Source organism: Falco biarmicus, chromosome 10, assembly GCF_023638135.1.
Source record: "Falco biarmicus isolate bFalBia1 chromosome 10, bFalBia1.pri, whole genome shotgun sequence".
Classification (NCBI taxonomy): domain Eukaryota; kingdom Metazoa; phylum Chordata; class Aves; order Falconiformes; family Falconidae; genus Falco; species Falco biarmicus.
In genome coordinates, this window is record NC_079297.1 from 17,603,809 (window position 1) to 17,626,414 (window position 22,606).

General features: G+C 53.6%; 1 protein-coding gene across 2 annotated transcripts in view; it reads left to right on the forward strand.

Moving 5' to 3' along the window:
* The window catches only part of LOC130155841 (ras-related and estrogen-regulated growth inhibitor-like), a 22,553-nt gene extending 2,099 nt beyond the window's left edge, over positions 1 to 20,454 (forward strand). Inside the window, exons 1-4 of one of the 2 annotated variants that reach the window (XM_056353581.1) lie at positions 7,892 to 8,043; positions 15,861 to 15,917; positions 17,435 to 17,508; positions 18,161 to 20,454. In XM_056353581.1, coding sequence (XP_056209556.1) covers positions 7,947 to 8,043; positions 15,861 to 15,917; positions 17,435 to 17,508; positions 18,161 to 18,646 — 714 coding nt within the window. In that variant the 5' untranslated portion in view covers positions 7,892 to 7,946 and the 3' untranslated portion in view covers positions 18,647 to 20,454. Of the gene's footprint in view, positions 1 to 7,891; positions 8,044 to 15,860; positions 15,918 to 17,434; positions 17,509 to 18,160 lie in introns of those variants that run through there. The other variant, XM_056353582.1, reaches the window with a different exon arrangement.
* Positions 20,455 to 22,606: the final 2,152 nt, after the last annotated feature.

Here is a 22,606-nt window from a genome sequence, read left to right on the forward strand (position 1 = left end):
AAATCTGTGTCCCGTCCAGTCTTTCAAAATCTCAGATCGTTTTAGGTGCCATAAACAGCAAGCTTGATGGCTCAGGCTGCATTTCATCTTGCCTGATTTCAGCTACAGAAAGAAAATACCCAGGTATGCTTCAGTTAAGCTGGTTCTGTAGTTGCTGGAGAGAGATGGTCAGCTGCAGAGGCTAACTCATCTCTTCCCAGCTAGGACTGTCCAGCACGAGCAGCCCTTGGGAGATGCTCTTCCTTGTCTACTGACTGCACAAGGAGGTTGGACACTTGGATTTTAAATAGTTCATGGGTATATGAAGACAGGGACCTTTCCGGAACCATCTTTGATCATTGCATCCTTGTTTCCAGGCTCTTACAAAATGGAAGGCAGTGGGGGGATCCAAAGGTGGCTCCAGTTCTACACTGGGACCACAGATCCTACAGTTGCAGTAAGCCGCAGTATGCTGTGGGCTGGCATGAAGGCGATGGCAGTTAAAGATTGTTCACAGTCCACAGCGGAAGCAGCGTTGCCAGCTGAAGCAATTTCACTGGAAACCTCACAGTCCCTCTGCATTTCCTAAGGCATGTGAGCGCTGGGGCTAAGAAACAGCATGCGTATCTTGGCTTTAAGAGGATGTAGGGGGAATAAACTGTCCTTCCCAGTTACAGAGAAACACTTGAAAATAACAAGAGAGACTTCAAGGCTCAGAAATGTGGAAGGAAGAGCCCAGTGTTGGATCAAAAGAAAAAGCAAATGTCTTGAGTTGATCTGTGGAACAGGTTCCCCCAAAAAAGCCCTTGGGAAAACCTAATTCTAATCCAAGTGAGATGCTCTATGAAATTAGGGTGGCTTCACAACAATTTTGGGGAAGAAAAATGCAGGAAGGGAAAATCCAACCAATATCAGGAAGTCCTGGATTTTGTTTTGAAAATTTTCTAATATAAAATTGAGCAAAATAGTCAGGTTTTCTTGAAATGCACTCAGACTGAGGTGAAAGGATTATTTTTGACGTTTTCTTCAGGGGAATTTTTTTTAAAAAAAGCTTTTTGCCATTCCAGGTGGAAGCAGATACCTTCTTATCCAGAGTGAAGTCACAAGACTTCATTTAGCTTCGCATGTTGGGGGGTGGCTGCTTGTGATCCTCTTTCTGGCTGCTGAATGTGGTTTCCCATACTTAAATAGTTTGAGCAGAAATTTCTCAAGAAAGCAGGCTTTATTTTTTTTTCCCCCTCAAACACTGATTCATAGTGAAAATTTATCTGTTAGGACAAAACATCTTGTTGGACAGCACATCACATCAGGGTGGAATCTGAGAGATGCTTTGCCCAGAGCCTCTAAGATTAGGCGTCCGCGTGGGTTAGACGAGAACCAGACCTGAGCTCCTGCCATCCAGCACCTCTGAAGCAAAACTGCCGTGTTTGTTCCCCATACTCTCCCCTCAGTGCTGTTTGACTTCGTGTAAATAAGGCTTCGCTGCCCAGAGGGAGGCTGGAGGGCCAGAGCAGAGGGCATCCATCTGTTCTGAGTCAGACGCGAATTCCAGCTTGCTCCCTGCCTGCTGGCCACAAAGCCGCTGGCTGTTCTGGTTTCTCTCTCGTGCTTTCGAAGAATGTTGGTAGGACTCGGCTTCATTCCCCGGCAGAAGGACAACGGGCTTTGCTTCCTTATTGTGGAAAAATGTCAGTGTTGCATTGTTTTCTCGCCAGCCGGGCTGCTGAGGGGTTTGCTCAGGAAGAGTTGTCTGGAGGTGCCCTTGCTTCTTTGCCAGTCACGTCGCTGTCACGTCCCAGTTTGAGCAGGAACGCCTGGGTGTGGCAGACTGGACTCCTGTCTCTGCTGCCCTCTGCATCCCAGACATGCAGTCCCCCTGGGCACCCTTCGCTCCCCCCTCCTGTCACCTCTCCTGAGGAGCCAAGGGAACTGTTTAGCCAAGCCCTAATTAAGTGTACACAGTGGCTGAAATTGGTACGTGCTGTTGTGCAAGAGATGGTGAACTGCTGGCCTGGCTGAATGTCAGCCCCGCCGCGACCTCATCCTTCACCCTTCTGGCAGCAGTGGACTGTAGCACCTTAATTTGTGGCTGTGCTCCACCCCCCACCCCACCCCCCGCCAGATACAGATGCTTTCAGGCGTTGGTTTGGAGTGAGGTTTCAGTCTTCTAAACCCTCCAACAGGATGCTATGGTCATGACTTCTCAGATGAAAATTCTGCAGCTTCCAGGTGCTTGGATTTGGGTTTGGCATTCTGACAAAAATAAGATCATTGTCATGATTGAAGGGGAGACGGCCCATGCTGGTCATCCTACAGGACAGCTTTCTGCAGCATATCTCCAGAGCTCTGTCTGGACGAGTTTTAAATTGCCTACATGATGGGGTTTCTCTTCCTTCTCTTGGCAAGTTGTTCTGTGTTCTAAAATAAGCTTCACAAGCAAAGCCATTTCTCTCAGCGTGAAGGCTTCCCATTGTGAGGATCCATTATTTGTGCAGCCTAATGAAGCATGATAGACGCTGTAAGCATCACTGTCCGTCCTCTCTGATGGCCAGCTTCTGTGGAAAAACAAAAGTGCATGAAACTCCGTCTTCGGGACCCAAGGGCCAGCAAAGGGAGTCAGCAACTTGGTTATGATATTTGGAGCTGTTTCACATTCATGTGCTCTACCGTGTCATGAGCTGTAGGCGTTCATCCAGTTGAAGTGGCAAAGCAGCTTGAAAAGTTCTTGGAATGTGTCGTTTGGGCCTCCGGGATGAAAGGGAAATGCTGTTAATGTGCCCCTTTGGCGTGGTTTTTTTCCCTGTCAGCTTTGCAAAGGCATCTTTGAACTCTTACGTGGAGCCACATTTATTTTCTCAGCATGATCTGGCCACGCTTTGGCTGCACGTTGAAATACATTCTGTCTGTTGCTGATTTCTAACCACTAAAGTGTAACACCAGGAAGCTGCGTTGGTTTGATTTCTCTTGTGCTAGAGGTTTTCTTGTCTCTTGTGACCTAAAAAATAGCCCCTTTATTAAGAAGAGAAAGGGAATGCATTGCCGCAGGGTCCGGGCTGGTACAAAGCCCTTAAAGAGAAGTCAGAAAGTGGCCAGTGAGCCTGGGTGTGAGCAAGCACTGGGGCTAGGTGCCTTTCATCTATTTTCTCTCTCCCTATTTATAGAACATGGGACAAGTGATTGGGATCCATGTCCCTGCTCCTGCCACGTCTCTGCCTGGCTGCTAATTCAGCATTTGCATGGCTGAAGCAAAGTCAGGGTTTGATTTTGGTAGGAACAGGGTGAGTCTGCAAAGCTGATGAGAAAGGAGAGGGCTCTGAAGTCTGAGAGAACTTTTTAATTGCATGCTGGCTTTGCTGTAGCAACCAAAAATATGTTTATTGACAGGGCGGTGTGGCTTCAGTTATATTCTTGGAGAACATTCCCTGATGGCCCCGTCTGACATTAACTCTCAAGAGGCACGCTAGCAGCGAAGCTTGCCATATAACGGTATTGTCTCAGTGTTTGTACGATCATTAATGAGTGACAATTAAATGTGATAGATGAGTTGGAAAAATGGGGTTTGAGCCCTTTGGGTGAATGCTCAGGAGATGAGCTGAACATTGTGGGACCAAAGATTTGAAATACTGTGGTCATTTTTGAAAACAGGGCACAGGCTCCAAAGTGAGCTTGAAATTGAGTTGGTTTCTGCATAGATCTGGCATCCTGCACCTTCAGATCATCTAATGGAGAGGGACTGGCTTTTTTTTTATCTTTTCTAAATAAAACCAAATGCACTACTTCTCTTTCTTTCGGAAGCAGTAAAGTTGAATTTTTGGGGAGCTCTTAAAAGAGCGGATGATCCAGGAGGGATTTAGTTTGGAACATGGTATGGGACTCCCATAGTCTGAGGCTATGGTCTGAGGTGATTTGGTTCTTTGTCTGCTTTAGGACAACTTTTTATTTCTGCTGGATTTTTGTTTGCAGGGACATGATTCATGGGTGCCTTTGGCCTCTTTCCCGGTGCAGACTCTACAGCTTTAAAAAAATGGCAAGTATGGAATAGCCTGACCACAAATATTTCAACAGAAAACAATATCTACTCCACCTACTTTTATCTGGCTCTGCCACAGGTGCTCTGTTATGCTGGAGGTGGCTTATTCAGCAATTACAGATGATAAAGTTGTGTTTCCATTGCCATCCTGCTGAAAGGTCCCCAGCAAATGTGGGACCGTGTAGTCACTGGAGCTGAATGCACGTGTGGGAAGACCCATGTGGCTTCTCGCCATGCCAAGGAGATCTGTGCGTGAGGTGAGTAGGAGTTTCTCTGGGTAGTCCCCAGACATGTTGTCAGGGATATAAACCCACCGGCTTTGGGGCCCAAGCCAACCTTTTCCTAAAGAAGTCAAGGATATGTTTGTCTGCATTGTCTCTGAAGCAGTGGGTGTTGGGTTGGAGGGTCACAGTGGTCTGATCCAGCCTGGTCACGGGAGATGGTTTGAAGGCTGTAGAGCTGTTTTCTCTCTGAGCGGTGCTTTCAGTCGCTCATCTGGGCAGGAGAGTCTGCAGCAGTACGTGGTGATCTGGTGGTCCCCAAGGCCAGCACTTCACCGGGCTGGAGGTGAGCATAATGCTGTGAATTGCAGCACTGTTCGGTTTGTTGACTTAAATCAAAGATGAAAAAGAAACAACTTCACCCAAGTTCTGGTCTAGGTCAGTCTAATCCTACCCGTGTTCTTGAGATAAGTGAAACAACACAGTGTTTTGGAGGCAGAGAAGGAAGTTGGATGCAAGCTAGCCAGAGATGTTTCTCCTTCAAAGCTCTACCGTGGGCTACCTAAGCATATCATCACTACATATGGCTGGATTTAGGCACTTTCCACCAAAAAAAAGTTTTTGGTGGGCTCCACTGAATGTTTGTATTCTGTCCCGAAGGCTAAAGTAGTGTAGGAGATTGTCTTAATGGAAATACCACCTCTCCCATGCTGCCCCTGTGGGCTTTGCGGCAGGAACAGCGCTCTGTGTTTCAATAATGCTTGTACGTTGCAGAGCTGGTTTGGCGAGAGCTGCCCTCGGATGCGGGGCAGTGTCCTGGTGTACCACTGTGTTCTCCAGCAAGAGCCTTTAGAGGTGAAGAGAAGGGGGTTAGTGAGGGTCAAAGGACAAAAGGCCAGTTGTGATGGACTGTGCGTAAGGTTGCCACAGAGTTAAAAGATGCCTTCTCCACGCTGAGAGCATCTACCGTGAATATTCTCTATGGTTCCTTCTGTGTAGGATAAGGCTGAGCGTTCCCTGCCTTCAGTCCGCTTCTGTGAAACCTTGTTGGGCCAAATAATAATGTCCTTGAAATGCTGAACTGTGCCGCGGCTGATCAAAAGCACCAGAGAGGGGACCTGGATGGGCAGAGGAGGATGCCCCCTCGCTAACCGCTAGGACCAGTCCAAAAAGGCCTGTTGAAAGAGTCCCAAAGTCCAGCATGGGACCTCGTCACTTGCTAGACGTCGTAGCCTTGAGGGTGGGTCTTGTGTCTTTTTTTCCTTGGCACTAGAAGAAAAAGATGAGACGGCATCATTTTCTCTGCCATCACTGGGACGCCTCTCGGTGGAACAGCTCTGCAAGGGGCAAGGTTTGGGCTTTGGGGTTTTTGATGTGGAATATATGGAACTAGAAACACCTGTGGGCTGTGAGGCACATGCATCCCTCTCCCTCCCAATGGAGATGCCCGTGGGAGCGGACAGGCTCCTGTGGTGAGGCCACGAGTGCGGTGGTTTGGTGTTGCAGAAGGGGGGAGGCGAAGTGGTTTTCCCAAGGTGGTTCTGGAAGCCTGCGGCAGGGCTGGCACCTGAATGCAGCTACACTGATTGCTGTGCTTCAGTATTAAGTCCATCCTTCTACCTTGTTCCTGCATCCCCACGAATCCATGCCCTTTTAACACAATCCGAATTAAGGTAGGTAGAGTTACACAGGTTTGGACTGCTCGGCTTCCAGCTTGGCACAACAAGGCTGCGGTGCCAATTGCTTTACCGAGAGGTGAGGCCAAGCATGCTCCTGCTGCAAGGGGGATCCAAACAGCCCCTGGGAGCAGTAGAAATAGTTAACTCTGGATTCTCCAGCCAGGAACCTGCTGGTCAGTTCCTGCTTTCCAAAGTGCAAGGGTTGATTTTACATGAAATTTGACCATTTTTTGTCACAAAACTTGCAGGAAAAGAATTTTCCCTGTGGCTTCTCCCTCACTGTTGGCTTTGACTGAAATTGGGCAATGTGTTCAAAAGTGGTATTGAAGAGGATCAGGCAAGACAGAGGATTTGATTGCAGACATCTCATTTCCTTAGGAAATCAGGCTAAAAATAGAAAAGGAACATAACGGCGACTTCTTTTTCTTGACACCCCCCACCCCTTACCCAGCTGGGAATCAGCTTTTGTCCTGAAATCTGAGGTTTATTGCTCTTGCTGTTGTCTTCTGGGCTCCAGATGTAGTCAAGCCATGAACGTGTCTCTCATCAGCTTTGGAGAAGCGATGCAGGAACACAGTTGTCGCAAGCAGCTAACGCACAGAAGGACACAGGCAAGGAAGCACATGCCAGCTTGTGATGGCAAGATGAATTTCTGGGTGAGGCCTGCTTGCTCTCCAAGGAGAACCCTCCGGGCTTCCCCAGGACAGCCCCTGTTTTATCCAGGGCCTCTCTCCAGCCAAAGCTTTGCCCCAGCAGCACAAACAGCTACAGCTCTGCCGCTGGCAGCAGCAATGCTTCCGATAACCCTTCTCCCCATTCAAGGTGAGACACCCACTTAGGCGCTGCTTGTGCGCTAATGTCTTCTGCAGTCACCAGCCACGTTTACTTTTGACACATGATACGGTCTATAAATATCAGGCGGGTTTCATGTTGCCTTGAGCACCATCCAAGGTGGCACGGATGGTCTGTGCTCTGCTGCACACAGAGTCACCCAAGATGGTCAAGCAGAGAGATCCCCATGCCAGAGAAATGACTAAAGCCTTCAGAAAAGAGGCTGAATCCCTAGTGCAGGCATTTGATTACTCCGCACCCTTGGTCAGGTCTCTTCTGCTTGAGTTTGTGGTGCCGGTGTCATCTATGCATCTGTGTTGCATGGGCAAGCTGTGTCCTGGGGTTTGCTGAAGACAGTCGAGATGTTGCAGGTCTTTTCCCTTCTTCCCAGCACCCTGTGCACCCACAGTGCACATCCATGCCCGCTCTGGCTGCCGCTTGGAGCAGTTCCAGGTTAGCTGTGCCCACACTTCCAAACATGCGTGCACACATAATCCCTTGCTCTTGGGAACACCCTTGCACTGTTACTTCACAGCCTTGCGCTGCTGCTGCACCACAGCACGTGCAAAGTGTGGCTCCGGCCCGATGTGAAGTCTCAGCACCCTGGTCCCAATGGGGTTTAGTTGCCGGTTTGTGCAGAACCGGCGTTTGCTCCTTACCTCGCTGGTGGTTGAGGCAAGGGCTGGGCCATGTGCTGCCGCTTGGCTGGGCAGAGCAACCTGGGTCTGGCCAGCTGAGCTGGGCGGGCACCGTGCTGCCGCATGAGGGGCAAGGCAGGGGGCTAAGCCAGCTTGTGTATTGACGCCTTGCACAGAAGTGGCCGAGACACTGATTTCAGGCAAGGATGTGGGGGGAAGCAGCACCCTGGCTGCATTTCCCGTTCCTGCTCTGCACCTTCCTCGCGTTGCCCCCTTTGAAGCTAGCAGCTCTCCAGGCCAGCAGCTCCTTTCGCTGGGTGAAGGGTCCCGACGAGAGCCGCCTGCGTGCGGGGAAACTGAGGCACGATGCCCGAAGGGCCCCTCTCCCAGCTTCTGCGGGGCGCCGTAGGGGCCAGCTCCACTGCCTGACCCCACGGGCAGGGGGCGGAGGAGGAGGAGGACATCGGCCGGGGCCCGCCTGCGCGGGGCCGGGGCTGAGCCAGCCCTCGGGGCGGAGCCGGCGGAGCAGCGCCCGGCGGAGCGGGAGAGTGGCGGCCCCGGCCCCGGCATGAGCTTCCCGCGGCCCCTGCGCCGCTCCGTCAGCCTCAGCCCGGCCCGCAGCCTGCGCCTCGTCGTGCTGGGGCAGAGCGCCGTGGGCAAGACAGGTAGGACTGGGCTCCCCGGTATTCCCCCGGCATCCCTGCGGCATCCTCCCGGCATCCCCCCTCCCCGGTATTGCTCCAGCATCCCGTTAGCATCCCCACGGGTCTTCTTCCCCAGGAAGAAGGGTCGAGCCCCCCGGGGTCCCGCCGCGGTTGGGCAGCAGGCAGGGGCAGTTTCAGAAAGCTGGGATGGGGACGGAGTTTCTCCGGGATGGCTGGGCATCGCCCAGGTGGACCCGAAGCCCGCTGGGTGTCAGGGTGCCGAGTTTTGCCCCGTGGCGCTCAGCAGCGGGTGCTTTGGAGCTGGGGGCTCGTCCCGGGGGCTTTCCCGAGCCAAAGCGAGTGGGGGGGGGTGGGGCAGGGTGGGCCCGCACTGGCCGCGGCAGCTTTCGGGACCAAGAGCCCAACTCAGGTTTGTTCTTCACCGGGTGCTTTGAGTTTGTTGCGTGTGTTTGGCGAAGGGAGCCGCGTTCACAGTGCCTGGTTTAACGGCACTGGGTTTAGTTGTCTTTTAGGAAAACTCCCTTTCCCTGCGCTTTGCTCAGTGCTCGCCATTTGGATTTTTTAGGGGGTGGGGGATTTGGGATGCTGAGCTGGGAGCATCTGAGCTCTCTCCTTCACCCCCATTCCTGCCTGGGGATCATCCTTCCACCCCTTCCTGCTCCTCTGTCCCGGGCTGTGGGCACCCACGGGCGAAGGCGCCCTCCGATCCGTCTGCGCAGCACCCAGCGCGCCAGGAGCGGGGTGAGAGGTGCCACTGGCCAGGAAAGGTGCCTGTCTACATTTTTATTGCAGTGGGGCCGGGGGGCAGGGATCCACGGGCAGTTTGGGAGGGACACGGCCGGGCTGTCTGTCCGTGGGGACAGGGCAATGTCCCACTGGCTTGCTGCTCCGGAGCCATAACCTTTCACTAAGTGGTGGCACCTCCACCTGGCTCGTGGCCAGCAGCTTTGGCTGTTGGGGCTGTCGAAGTTGTGTTTCCATATACAGTAACCAACGAGCCTCTTGCCTAGCATTAGTGAAAAATCATGATTTCCCTGATTAAATTAAAGGAGGCAACTCCCAGATCTCAGTGAGCAAGCAGCCCAGCACCGGGAAGGGGGAGCACAGGAACGGGGCTCGGCTCTGGGTGTACCCAGCGCGCCGGGAGGGTCCACACGCAGTGTTTGGCCACAAATTCCCTGCAAGCAGATGGAGCAGTGAGTGATGGTTGTACAAAGTGTACGAAGCGCTTTGGCTAGCCCCCCACCCCAGCCTGAACATATGTGCTTCCCTTGCCGGCATCGATCCCATCCAGTGCGGAGTGGGTGCCTGGGAGCTTCGAGCCCTTCCTGCGGGCAATCAAGATGCCATTGTGCCTCCTCCATATGGTCAGATCATGCCAAGGGTCTTTAAAGGTTCCTCCAGCTGGGTTTGGCCCCGGTGCTGCCCTCGGTGGCTGCTGTGGTGGGGCTGGGTGTCGTGCAAGGCCACTCTGCCTTGTGGTGGCTCAGCTCTGTGGGTGCCTGCAGCCTTCATGCCTTCCAGCAGCGCATCCCTTGCCATCCTCTCGGGCTGTGACAGTAACACAGGCCATGAAATTAGGGTAGAGGGAGGTAATCAATACTCTGCTCGTGCAACGGAGAGCTAGAGCGTGTCAGGAACCAGGATCAGCTCCCAGGAACCTCAGGCAAGCGATCCCCCATGGGCTGGCAGCTGCCTTGACATGTGTCTCTCCCTGCCTTTGTCCCCTTGGGTGCTGTTCTGCCCACCTTCTTTTGCAAAGGGACAGCATGTCATCTTCAGTGGGTGCTCTGCGTGGGCTGCCAGGTCCTGCTGCCTGCGAGCCCCTGTGCCAGGCAAAGCTGGGGATGAGGAAACCCTCTAAGTGCTTTCCCCGCCCGGCGGGGTGGTTGACACCCCAGGTGATGGACTGTGAGCATCTGGCCCGAGCAACCTGTGTGTGAAATGTGGGGAAGGAGCCAAAATCATCATCTCTCGAGCTCCTGCGGGACTGGGGAGGATGGGCTATGGCAGGTGGCTGGTCCTCAGGGCACGGGGAGAGACAGGGCTGCCAGTGCTGGCTGGGGGAGGAAGGGGTACAGTGTGTGGGGATCCCCTGTTTTGGGGAGGGGGAAGGTGGGTTTCATCTGAAGCCATGTCTGAGCCACCAAGCTCCCGGTCCTGGCAGGATGAGAGTGGACCCCATGCTGGAGCATCGGGTGAGCTGTTGGCAGCTGCCCCCTTGGGAAGCAGAAGCCAGGCTGGGAGACCTGAGGGGGCCAAGGTGTGTGGCCAATCGAAAGGTGGATTAAAATCTGGACAGGGAAAAAAAAAACCCTCAGTTCTCAGGAAGAGTTTGTTTTTTTGGAAATCTTCAAGATCTGGTGATCTGAGGTCCCAGATCCTCTGAGCGAGCAGGGCCGGGTTTGGGTGCACACCCATGGCTGATCACCATCAGTAGTTTAAAGGTTTGTCCGGGGCTTCGTAAATCACCTGTGGGCGGCTGTGAATCCAGCCCAGGCGGAGCCTGCGTTATCTTCTGCCTGCTGCTGTTGATGTTAGCCAGTGTAAAGTTCACTGTGCTTCAGAGGAAAGCTCTGCTTACAAAACACAAACCGAAGATGGATTGGTGCTGTGAGCCATTACGCTCGCAAGAGGGATGTGTTATGCAGCAGCATAAACAGAGCAGCACGTGGGTGCGCAGGGCTCGATGCGGTCCGGGAGGTCCCCAGCCCCTGCCACAATGGCAGGTTAGTGCTGCATCGAGCCATCCACAGTCATTCCCAGAGACCAAATTGAGTATAAAATTAACCCTTTCAGCTTTGGGGCTCTCCAAGGGAGAGCCCTTTCTGAGGTTACTTATGTTCAAGATGGGGAAAAAAAATTCCTTATAAGGCTGCGTCAACGTGCTGACGCCTCTCTGCCTGTATCCACTTCTTCCGACTGGCAGCTTCGCTTGTGTTCTTGCACTCCAGCCAATTTTTAATCAATTTAATTGGCTCCTCTTCTCATACACCACCATGCACTCTGGCTTTGGGTGGCTGCCTAACATATGATACAGAATCAGGTGCTTTCTACAAATCAAGCCTGACTTCTCTCACTCTTCTGATAATTTGGTTGCCTCTTTGGAGATGCTCATACACACCTCCTGCGGGATCCTTGGTTATTTCCACAGAGCAGTTTTGCCAAGTTACATGCTTGTTCCGTCAAATCCCTTCTGTGATGGGCAGGGTTGGAAACCCAGAGGCAGCTTGGAAGATGAGAAGGTGGTGAATCCCCCAGACAGGAGCCAGGCAGGTGCAGGAGGGCAGGAGAAGCTGCTTAGGGCAGAGATGCTGGGGTGGAAGAAGCAGGAAGCGTGGCTCAGGTGGGAAGCCACATTCCCGGGGCAAACACACAGATCCTGACTGGTGCAGTGGGGTGTGGGGGGCAAGACATGGGGGAACATTTGCTGATCACCAGCTGGGACAAGCTGCCCCCAAATTTGCATGGGGAAAGCAATTTCTGTGCGGGAGTGCCTCAGTCCTGCCTGGTGTCAGCTTTTCATCAGCATCTTGTGGTTTTGAGGGGGTTTTGTGCCATATCCTGGTTTTGGTGAGGTTTATTCTCCCCTCACGCTCCTGCTCAGTTTTTTCTCTCCTGGTGTGCAGCTTCTGTCCTGTCCCTCCTGAGCTCTGCCCTCCTGCCTTGCTCTCGCTGTTGGTTTTTTTTTCCCCATTCCCACTCATTTTCCCCTAATTCCGCTTTTCGCTCCTGTTGATTTTCCAAGCCAGCTCTCACCCTCTGCACTGCCTTTCACTCCCGGCCCTGCACAGCCTGTCCATACCCATTACCGTCATTAACACCTTGAAGAGCTTAAGCATCACTTCCATTAGCTATGCTCCTGTGCTCCCTTCACCCTCCAAACCACCGGTTTCTCTGTCTGCACCAGAAAATCACACTCAGGCATTGATGGTGCATTTTTGAAGCAGCTGGCGTTGAAAAGATGTCAGGTACGGAGGGCTGTGTGGTGGGTTTGGCTTTGAACGGGCGTATCTGCAGCATCAGGCGCGTGGGTCGGCTCCTGAGCACCAAGGCAGCCTGGAAGGTCTTTTGAATTAGCTTGGATCTTGAGGACCAAGTTGTGTTGCCTCACTCTTTCCAAGAACAAAGAGCAAGGCATTTCTGAAACAACATCTGATAGGGTGTTTGTGCTTTTCTCCCCAAAATGCAGCTCTCCTTTTTACTCTGCAGGGAAGAGCTGAGAGCCAAAGGAAAGCTTGCTCGCTCTGCAAGGGTGGAGAGCTGCTTTCGGAGATGCTAGTGCTTTCCGAGTGCACCCTGTTAGAGCCTAAAGGCAATTCCCTGCAGAAAGATATTCCAAAAGGTAGGGATGGAGATGAAGGTGAGCAGAAAAGTAAGACTTTGGCTTGGCCAGAGGGTCCTTCACCAACAGATGCAGTGGGTCACCTGCGGTGATCTCTTTTCAAGACTGGTCACTTCTGCTGCTGCTGCAAAAGCTCCTCGCGTGCCAGGGAGTTTCACTGGGGAAGGGCTGGATCCTGCGCAGCCTGCTTTGATATGTTCTGAGCAGAGGAGCTGTAACGTTTGAACCTCCCATTGCATTTGCTCCTTTGCTTTTCCAGCTCCATGACGCAGAGCCGGGTTTGTGTAGTGCTGCCGTTACAGGGCGGCCCCTGAATTACCCCCCGGCAGCCAGAGCTGCAGTTTCTCCTCGGTCCGAGCCAAGCTGCAGCCCCGGCGTGCAGACACATCCCCAACCACCTCCTCTGTGTGGCTGCTGGTCTCTGCCAAATCATCACCACCCGGTAATTATCCCATCCTGGGCAAGACAACCCATTTTAGCGAGCTGCTGTGGGCTCTGTCCGTCATGCCCTCACTCTGCGCATGGCCAAACAGCACCTTGGTTTCGCTGTTGTTTCCCCTTCCCCATGAAAGGCTGGGAGTGACCTCTTGGTGCCCACAGGCACCGGCTCCAAGCCATGGGTTTTCCTTGCCAGGAAAAGGGGTTCTCTCACCATGAGCCCTGGCATAGCCTTGGAGGCAGGTTCTCTGCTGCTGGTAAATTGATGGCAGCCAAGCACCACCTGCTCCTCATCGCCTGTCCTGTAACTCTCCTTCAGCCCGAGCATCACGGTCTCCTCGCAGCTCTCCCAGGGCTTTTTTTATGGGGTTCTTGAGGCTGCAGGTGTGAAAAGTCAAGTAGAAGTTATGTTGGCTTTGTGTCAAAGCAAAAGCATGTTTCTGGCCAGCTCCTCAGCACCGTGTTCCTGCATCCACCCTTGGGGTGCTGCTTGCCTCGCCACGCTCTTCCTGAAACAAAGCCGGCTTGGTAGCATCTCACTGGCATCTTGGTGGCATCTCACCTGCTTCTGCCCTGCCGTGCTGAGGAGGCTTCCCCGGGTGCTGAGACTGTCATGAGACCCAGCACTTATCGGGGCAGGGACAGATGCAGCTTTGTGGCCCTTTGGCCGTGTCGGGGATGTTTAGCAAAGCTCAGTGTTCTGTTAGCCAGAGTGACGGGTACACTCCGGCTGCCTCCCCACCCTGTGCAGACCAGCAGGATTTTCAGCACCTCTAAATTGCTTCGTAACTGAGAAAGCCTTTCCTTTCTCCCCTCCCCACCCCGTTTCCCACTCCTGTCTGTTTGCCAGCTGAGCCTCAGCCCTGCCTGCTGTCCATATTGCTGGAAATACCCACTTAGAGAACTTGCACAATGGCAAAGCAAAGCTTTTGCTACCCCTTGCGGGAAAACATAAGGTACCTCTTTGATTATTTTTTTTTTCCTGTCCCCAGAGAGCTTGCCCACCTCAAACAAGCCCTTGCTCTGGAGCCTAGGTCTGTCTCCTTGAGCCTGGCTGGATGGAGAGGGATGATGAGTGGCAGTATTTTTCCCCAGCGAGGAGAAAGCCCTTGCCATGTTTGATGGAGCTATCAGGCAAGCCTCCAGCTTCAGCAGACCTCCACCCTGCCTAGCATTAGAGTGTAATTTGGGCTTCGCATCTCCTGGGTTCTGGTGCAGGGAGATGTAGTAATTGGATAAGAGGGGTTTAATTGCCCGCAGCGCTGTGCTGTGGCTGTTCCTGCCTTTCCTTGCAAGGAGGAAAAATTGGGCCAAATTATTCAATCTCCATGTTGATACTGTGCCAGCAGGCAGAAGGGGCAGAGGGTTGCTTTGTCCCACTGCACGCCGGGGAGCCACTGGGGAGCAGGACTCCTTGCAAGGGTGAAGCGTAGCCAGTGGTCCCCGCCTGTGCCCAGCATCCTCGTGCTGGGGATGTGAATTCCCAGGCACAGGCAGGGCAGGGAGGTGCTGTGTCCACCCAGGGGTGAGCTGGTCTGTGGGACATCTGCTCAGCGCTCACTCCCCCAGTGCTTAATGCTGCCAGGTGCCTTTCCAGGGCTGGTTTTGCTACAACACATGGCTGGTGTAGGGAGGACCTCCCAGCTTGCTGTGCCCTGTGTTCCTCTGACTGCCCTTGTGATGAATTTTATGGGATTTGGTGCCAGTGGCCTTCCTTTCTCCATGTGGTATGCTGGGGTTGGGTTAAATAAACAGTGCTGAAATTCATGGGACCCATCCAGGCTGTTATACCATCGGTGTTGGTGATACAGGGCAAGAGCCTGGCCCCGCACCGCCTGGCCCCCACGCTGAGCTCGCTGCTGGCGAGCAGCTGGCTGGAGGCCACCGAGGGGATCGCTCACCTGGCATAAAAACTCCAGCACATGCATAAATCTTTGCAGGATCAAGGCCAGAAAATGCAATTTCTCAACCTCGACCATGCAGGAAAATGAACCCCATGTGTGAGGGGCTGCGGGTGGGTGCATTGGTGGGGTGCAGCTCTGCCGGGGCTCTGCCTGCCACGCTGCCCAGTGCCGTGAGATGCCTGTGGTCTTGGCCACCTCCTGCGGAGCCTGGCTGCTTCTCACTGCTGCTCTCAGGGCTCCCGAGCTGCTGCGTCCACATGTCCTGGAGGGATGCTTCTGCCAGCAGCAGTGCAGGAGGGGTTGCTGGGGGTGGGGGGCTTGGTGCTTTCTGTTGCTGTTGGGCTATATTTTATTGACTGACGGGTGTTTTGCTGCTGACAACAAGCAGGCAGCTTTGGGCAGAGGGGCCTGGTGTGTTGCTCAAGGAGCTGGGCAGGAACCTTTTTCTCTGCCTGGGCATCCCGTCATGCGGTGGGTGTCGGTCCTCAATGCAAAAGTGTGCTAACATGCAAAAACCATCTAGCCTGTTCCTGGGGTGGCAATGGAGTTCTTTTGAAATGCCTGATGTCTATGAGCTCTGGAAATTTTTTAGGCTTTGTAGAAGAGGTAAGGTGGGAACTACCAGCCTGAGTGGGCTCCTGCCCATCCTGACATGCTTTTCCCACATTGTACGCAGGGTAAAGCAAGGCAGAGGACAGCCTGCACGAGCTGTGACATCAGCCAAGGACTTTGCTGTGAGAAAAGAGGGCTTGTAACAATCTTGGTCCAAGGCATCCACCTGGGAACCGTGATCCTTTCCCAGTCTGCTTCACCCTCACCTCCTGCTAAGATCTGGTCGTTGCCGCTTTATTGCAGTCTTCTCTGGTCATCGTAGGGCAGCCCAAAGCATGCAGCGGTGACCCAGCCTGCCCGGGCACCTGCGAAGACGTTTTACCCAACCCTGTCATAACCTGATCCTTATGGGGCCGGGTCTGCAGCATCGCTGCTGGGATGTCTTCCGGTGCCCACACGGGCAGTTCCCCGTGAGGCTGGGGCAGGTCTTTGCTCCATCCCTCCTGTCTCAGTCGGCCCATGTTTCTCTGCAGTTTGATCTGACAGCTGTAACTGGGTTTGTTGTGGTTTTCTTACAGCACTGACCGTAAGATTCATCACCAGGAGATTCATTGGAGACTATGACCCAACCCTAGGTAGGTAAAGTCCTTTTTCTTGTCACCTTTTCTGCTGTCACTGGCTCAGCCTGCAGGCTGTGGTGCACCCAACGCCATGTGCAGCAGAGCCAGCTCTGCTCCCACACTCACCGTATCTGCTCCTCTTCCTCCTCGACCAGACTGGCAGCGGTCAGAACCACCAGCCATCATGGCACCTCTTTTCTCTTGCATCCCTTTTTCCTTTTCTGTTGTTTTGTTAAGGCAAAATCTGTTGGGGTGAGCACTGACATCCCACGAGAAAGCACCACGTGCTTACTCATCTGTCATCCTGGAGCAATTTGCTGGGAGGTGGCATTTAGGGGGAAGGGGGTATCTAAGCCACTGGAGCAGCAGCTTGTGCTTTCCTGTCTTCTAGGTTTTGTTTTGCATTTGAGTTTGAGGTTTTTTGGGCACTGAAGTCATGTCCCTGCTGAAGTATCCCAGAAGTGACCAGTCACTGGCTGTGCATCCCTCTGCCTAACTCCTGCCATCACCTGCAAGGCTGGGAAATTTGGGAAGTCTCTGTGTTGCTCTAACCCAGCTGGTTCACAGGTGGTCAGAGGGAAAGGTTTGGGTTTAAAAACAACCCTACCGCTGCCACATCTGTCCTTTACATCCCCGCTCCTCTCTTGTTACGGTGAGCAATGCCTTTTTCCCCCAGAGGGCAATTTCTTTTTCGTTTCTGCCTGCTGCTTCTTCCTCCTGTTGGGCTCACTCCATGCGATGTAATAAAATACAGAGGCCGTACGGTGAGTGTACCTGCTGCTTCCCCGTGCCAGAGGAGAGGGAAGGTGCCTGGTTTTTCCCACAGATGGCCAAGCCAAGCGGGTTTCTGCCCTGTCGTGCGTGGCACCCAGCGTGACTGAGGTGCTCCATTGGCATGGAGCAAGGCCTCCCATCGAGCATGCTGCACACAGAGCGGCTGCCAAGTGCAGTGCTGACTGGTTTTATTTCCTGATGATATTAGTGAAGCTGGCAGCAGGTTTTGTGCTGGAGGAGCTGCCCAGGTGCGCTCCTTTACAGCTGCTTTTCTTGCTTGGTTAGAAAGGAGCTGCTCTCCCGCTGCTTTGGGGTGGGAGTCCAACACCGGCTGGGCAAAGGGCTGGGTCGGGAGCATGAGCAGGGTCTCAAAACAAACCCCAGCTTTTCATACCCTCCTGCCAAGCCCCTCTTCCTTTGCAGAAGCATCACTCCGTGACACCTTTTTGCTCCAGCGCTTTGGTCACTGTTGCCCTTTTATTTCCAGCAAGGGGAAAGCTGGCTGGGTGCTGGCAGGGGGCTCTGCTGCCCGTTGGAGGTGCTGAGCTTGCTGCTGTGGGTACAGGACTGCCCTTCCCAGGTGTGAGGGAACAGGCTGAGGACCGGTTCAAGATGTGGACTCGAAACAGAGGCCACATGGGCTGTAGGTTGCAGCAGGTGAAAGTCGACTTCTCCAGCACAGCTTGCATTGAGGCCACTGGGGTTGTCATTTGCTGCCTGGCACTTCTCTTACACATGCTTTTCTGTCTGTCCTCCAGAAATGATTTACAGACACATGGCTGTCATTGACGGGGAGATGGTGCACTTTGAGATCCTCGATACAGCGGGACAGGTGAGCTCACGCTGTTCCATAGCTGGCCGACCTTGGAAAATACCATCGGGGAAGGGCGACTTGCCGCTGAAGGCAATCCCTGCTCTTACACCAGCTTTAATCTGTTGTGTCTGAAATATCGATCAAGATGCGTTTATCTTGGGAAAGGATGTTTTGGAGGATTTATGTCTCTCTAGCTCAATTACAGTGTGGCTTCAGCTAAGTATTTCCCCAGGCCCCTTACTGGTGTGCAGCGCAGCTCAGCTCCTTGCATTGGTGGAGCATCCTGAGGACAGGGAGACAGCTCAGGGAGCGGGAGGGTGCTGGGATGAAGGAGCCAGCAAGCACCACAGCTGTGGGCAGTGGAGAGCCCTGTGCTGGCTTCCCATCTAGCAGCAGCCCTGCCTTTGCATACCCACTTTAGCGGCACTGACACTCTCCCTTTGTCCACATCAGGCTGGGGCTGGTTGCTGTCTCTCATTTTGCCCAAGCCATCGCATTCCTGCCCTGGGCTACCTGTGCTGCTTTGCACATCACTGCTGTGTGTGAGCCCAGGGCCAAAAACCTTCTGGGAGACGGTGATGGGCCCTCTTGGGAGGCTGCAATCAGCAGTGCTGGTATTTAGGGGAGACTGGGGCTTCGTGTGTTAATATGAGCTTGTCTGCCCTGGCAGGAGGAGGATTCCCTGCAGATAGAGGAGAAGATCAAATGGGGCGATGGCTTTGCGGTGGTCTACTCGGTGACAGACAGGTGCAGCTTCGATGAGGTCATGCGGCTGTGTTTCCTTATCAACCACATCCACTCGAGCCCCAAGCGGAGCAGTGGGAGCGAGCAGCCTCCTGTCGTCATTGTGGGCAACAAGAAGGACTTGCAGTTTGACAGGATGGTGTCCACAGAGGATGGTGAAAACCTCTCCAAAGCCTTAAAGCTTCCTTTCTATGAGATTTCCACCCGGGATAGCTACGAAGAGACCGTGGTGGTGTTCAACACCCTCTACCAGGAGCTCATGAGGCAGGGGCACTTCTCCCCGGGCTCCTTCAAGAGGAGGACAGTGTCAAAGCTGATGGAGAAGATCCCTAAGATGCAAGGCAGCTCCACCTTGAACTCAGCGGGCCGTAGCCTCAGCTTTAACTCCTTCAGGGACTACATCCCCGAGTGAGCTTCCCCAGTGCGGAGGCGAGAGTGATGGCCGAGCTGGGATGGAGGGACAGGTTATCCTGCTGCGAGGGTGCCCATTGCCTCAGCCCCAGGGTTGCGGGGCAGCTCGTGGGGCTGTGCTGCCTCCCAGGGGACGGTTAAGCGGTGGGGAGGGTGGGATTGAGGTACAACAGCCTTTTAAAGCCCATAGGTTTTACAATCAGGCTTTGTGTCTGCAGGGAAGATGTTCTTTGTCCATCTTACCCCTTTGCTCCCTCTTTCTCCTCCTGCATGGCCGAAGTCAGTAGCAAAGGTGGTTTGTGGTGACTTCAGTGGTGTTGGGTCAACCCTTGGAGGCTCAGAAGTGTTTCGGCGGGGATCAGACCCAGCACCACAGACACATCTGTTTGGGTTTCCTGGCTCCCCTAAGATTGCTGTGTCTGTTTGCACCCCGGGGTGTGCACCCACCAGGCCAGGGTGACCCTGAAGGTCACGCTGGCTCCTGGGCTGTCACCAGCCGTCTCTGCCTTGGGGAAAACGGCTGTTGCTTTTGCTGCTCAGCATTGCTTGTGGGTAAAATCCTCTGGCTGCTTGAAACCTTTCCAGCCTGGCTGGCTGCTCCGGGGGGTGGTTGCTGCCACATCCACCCGCTGGTGCCCCCAGACCCACCAGCTGCATGCGTTAGTGGGCGATGGAGGGCTGTGTCCCCGTCTGCCTCTGTTGTGGTCCTCCACCAAGATCCAGGCCAGCCGTTTTGCCCACCTGCAGCCAGCAGCGTCCGCCTGTTGGTGCCCAGAGCTGCGTTTCTGTCCCAGTTTTCCCCAGGGTTTGTGAACTGAAGCCGCTGTGGAGGGACAGACCTCTGCATCCCACGGAGCTGGGGCCCTTCTCCCTCCCTGGCTGCTCATGGGCTGGCACCAAGGGCATGATTAAAAGCAAAACAGATTTGTTTACAGTGGGAAGAAAAAAAGCCTGTTAATCCCTGGCTTTTAAAAAAAAACACCCATTTTTTAATGTTTCAGACTCCTTGGCACACTCTCCTTTAATAACCCTGTAAATAAAATCCCAGGCAGGCAAAGGACAGCGAAGGCAGCAGATGCTGCAGCTGCCCCTCCGGCTGAAGGCACGGCGTGCTCGGTGCTGTGCCGGGGTTGCTGCTGTCACCAAGTGTGCCCCTGTTTTACTTCTCTGTCTCGCTGGGGCAGCTGTCTCCAAGGGGAGGCAAATCGAGCAGACCAGGGTTCCGATGCACATCGAGACCTTAGGCTACGATCATGCTTCTCCATCCGAGGCGAGCACTGTTCCCGGGGCAGCTCCTCCTGTTAATGCCTTTACCCTGTGACTCAGCTGAGTGTGGTGCAAGTGAAACCACTGGGTGGCAATTTGAAGCATAGAGTCACAGAATCGTTTTGGTTGGAAAAGACATTTAAGATCATGGAGTCCAACTGTTAAGCCAGCAACGGAGCCGAGAGCAGGAGGTGCAAATGATGCTCCTTGCAGGGACCCCCTTGTCTGCTTATTAATTACCCCATCCCTAAAGGAAAAATCACCATGGCCTGAGAATTTGTCTTTTTGCACAGAGATGGGGCAGCAAAGGCATGGAAAGGAGCAGGGATTGCAGCTGGTGGCATCTTCTCCCTGCGGCATTGTCTCTTTCCCTCCCTCCTGCCCGATGCACAGTGCGGTGCTGCCGTTCAAGGTGAATGTGCTGGAAGAGCTGCAGTGTAGCATGCCTGTGTCCCCCCTGTAGTGACCCCTCGTGTTGTCTGCTGCTGCGTCCTGTGACAATAAAAGCCGAGTTAGCAACTACCTGTGATGCTCTCATGCCTGCAAGCGTGGGGATGGGGTTATTTTACCGTGCAGTTACCCTTTCAGGGGGACTGCAGCAAAGGGGTTCCCAGTGGGAAGTACGTCCTTTTAATTAGGGCCAGGCATCAACCGTACCTCCTGCCTGAGCCCCAGCACCGCGTGCCTCCTGGCTCCCTGCATCTCCCCACAGTGGGGAAAGCTGAGATGGTTGCCCAGGGAGCATGTACAGCAGGGCTTCCCCTGGAGCATCGAAGCTTGGGGAAATGGCTTATAGAATCAGGGAATCAGGGACTCATTCAGGTTGGAAAAGCCCTCTGAGATCATCAAGTCCAACCGTTAATCGGGCACTGCCAAGGCCACCACTAACCCATGTCCCCAAGCACCGCATCTATGTGTTTCTTACCTGCAGGGATGGTGACTCCACCACCTCCCTGGCCAGTTTGGTCTGATGCTTGACCACACTCCCATGAAGAATTTTTTCCTAACATCCCTCACCCCACCTCCCCTCCCTGCTATGAAACCCACACGGACACGGCTTCCCCTCTCACAGCTCCCAGAGGTGTTTCCTGGGGCTGCTGGTGTCTAGCCAAGTGCTTTCTCCAAGGGTTTTGTTACATCCCACCTCCGTTCATATACCCACATCCTTCCCGTGGGGTGAAAACGAACCCTGTCGAGGGGCCAGGCCAAGGGAGCAATTTGGGACTGCTGCTCCTTTCCAGCATCTTAATTAAAATCCTGAATGTCTACAGTGGGAAATGCTACCGTGGGCTGCTGGTTTGCTCACAGCTCTGCATACGGCAAGAGCAAAACTGGGGGCTATAAAGCGTGGGGGAGCTGGCCATGGGGCAGCAGAGGCTGAGGTTTTTCTTGTTTGTTTTAATTTTAGGGTTTTTTATGGCATTCCCAAGCAAGCTGGGTTTGGGGTTTTGTGGTCTGGCAGTCAGAGCGGGTGTTTGCAGCTCAGGGCTGGCTGGAAAAGAGCTGCTTTCAGGAGGCTCTGAGCTGGCTGCCGCAGCCAGGGACCCAGGTCAGCTGAGAACCAGCCCAGCCACAAAGCCACCAGGATGGGCAGGGAAGAGCCTGGTAGCCAGGAAGACACAGTCTTCAGCCTCACTCACTGTCCCCAAACGCAGCAGCTTGGGGTCACACCAACAGTCCTGCTCAAAAGGGATTAAAAACCCACTGGGATGCTGAATGCTCAAGCCTTTCAGAGGTTTTGGGTGGTTTTGAGCATGTTACTTAAGTCCCTGATGTCCCCAAGGTTTGTCCAAGGGACCATGTTCCCTTGCTGCCTTGAGCTCCAGGCTGGTGCAATGCTGGGCACGACAGAAACCCATGCTATTCAACAGGAATTATTCAAAATGATGAATGAGAGAGAACCGGCTCGTGAGCAGAAAGCACAGCCGCCTGACAGCATCCTTCAGTGCTGCTGCTCTCCAGGAGCGCTGGGCATGGTGCGGGTTGCTGTCCTAGATTAACCTCAGCGCTTTTTTTACAGCACAAGGAATTCAGAAAGTTTTTCAGCCAAAAGCTCGGTGTGGTCACTGCCCGCGTTTCAGCCCTCAGCCCCCTCACCGAGGCCAGGAGGCAGCTCACCCTTGCTCGCCTGCTATAATTAGCAAGGAACCTCATTAGTATCAGGCTTAGCTGCTTTCAGAGGCCAGGAGGAGCTTGTCAGGGCTGCTAATTGCTAATTACTTTAGTGGCTCTCCTGGGGGAGTTTCCCCTCTCAGGTATAAAGTCTTGAGGCTTTGCCATATTTCTTGTGGGTGGGAAGGGGCTTGGTGGGTTCTGGGGCAAGTTCAAAAAGCCTAATTGTCTGTGGCAGAGGCTCTTCTAGGCTCAGGAAGAGAAGAGGAGGAAAAATAATAATAGGGGGAAGAGGGAGATCTCTGTCTTTCTCAGAACAGAGCCTACAGCTTTAGAGCCTTGAGGAGGTGGGTTACAGCCAGGTCCCTGGGGAGGAGGTGCCCAGATCTCCATTCCACAGCCCTTTGGAGGTGCTTGGTTCTGTGGGGATGTGTGACCTGTAGCCTCCTCCTTGCTGACAAGGATACCACTGATACCACTAAAATAACATCTGGAGGGATTTTGAGGGTGGAAGCCAGGAGTATGTGATGTGAGGGTTGTGGTTTGTTTTGCCTTGGAAACCTTAAAAAAAATAAAAATCAAT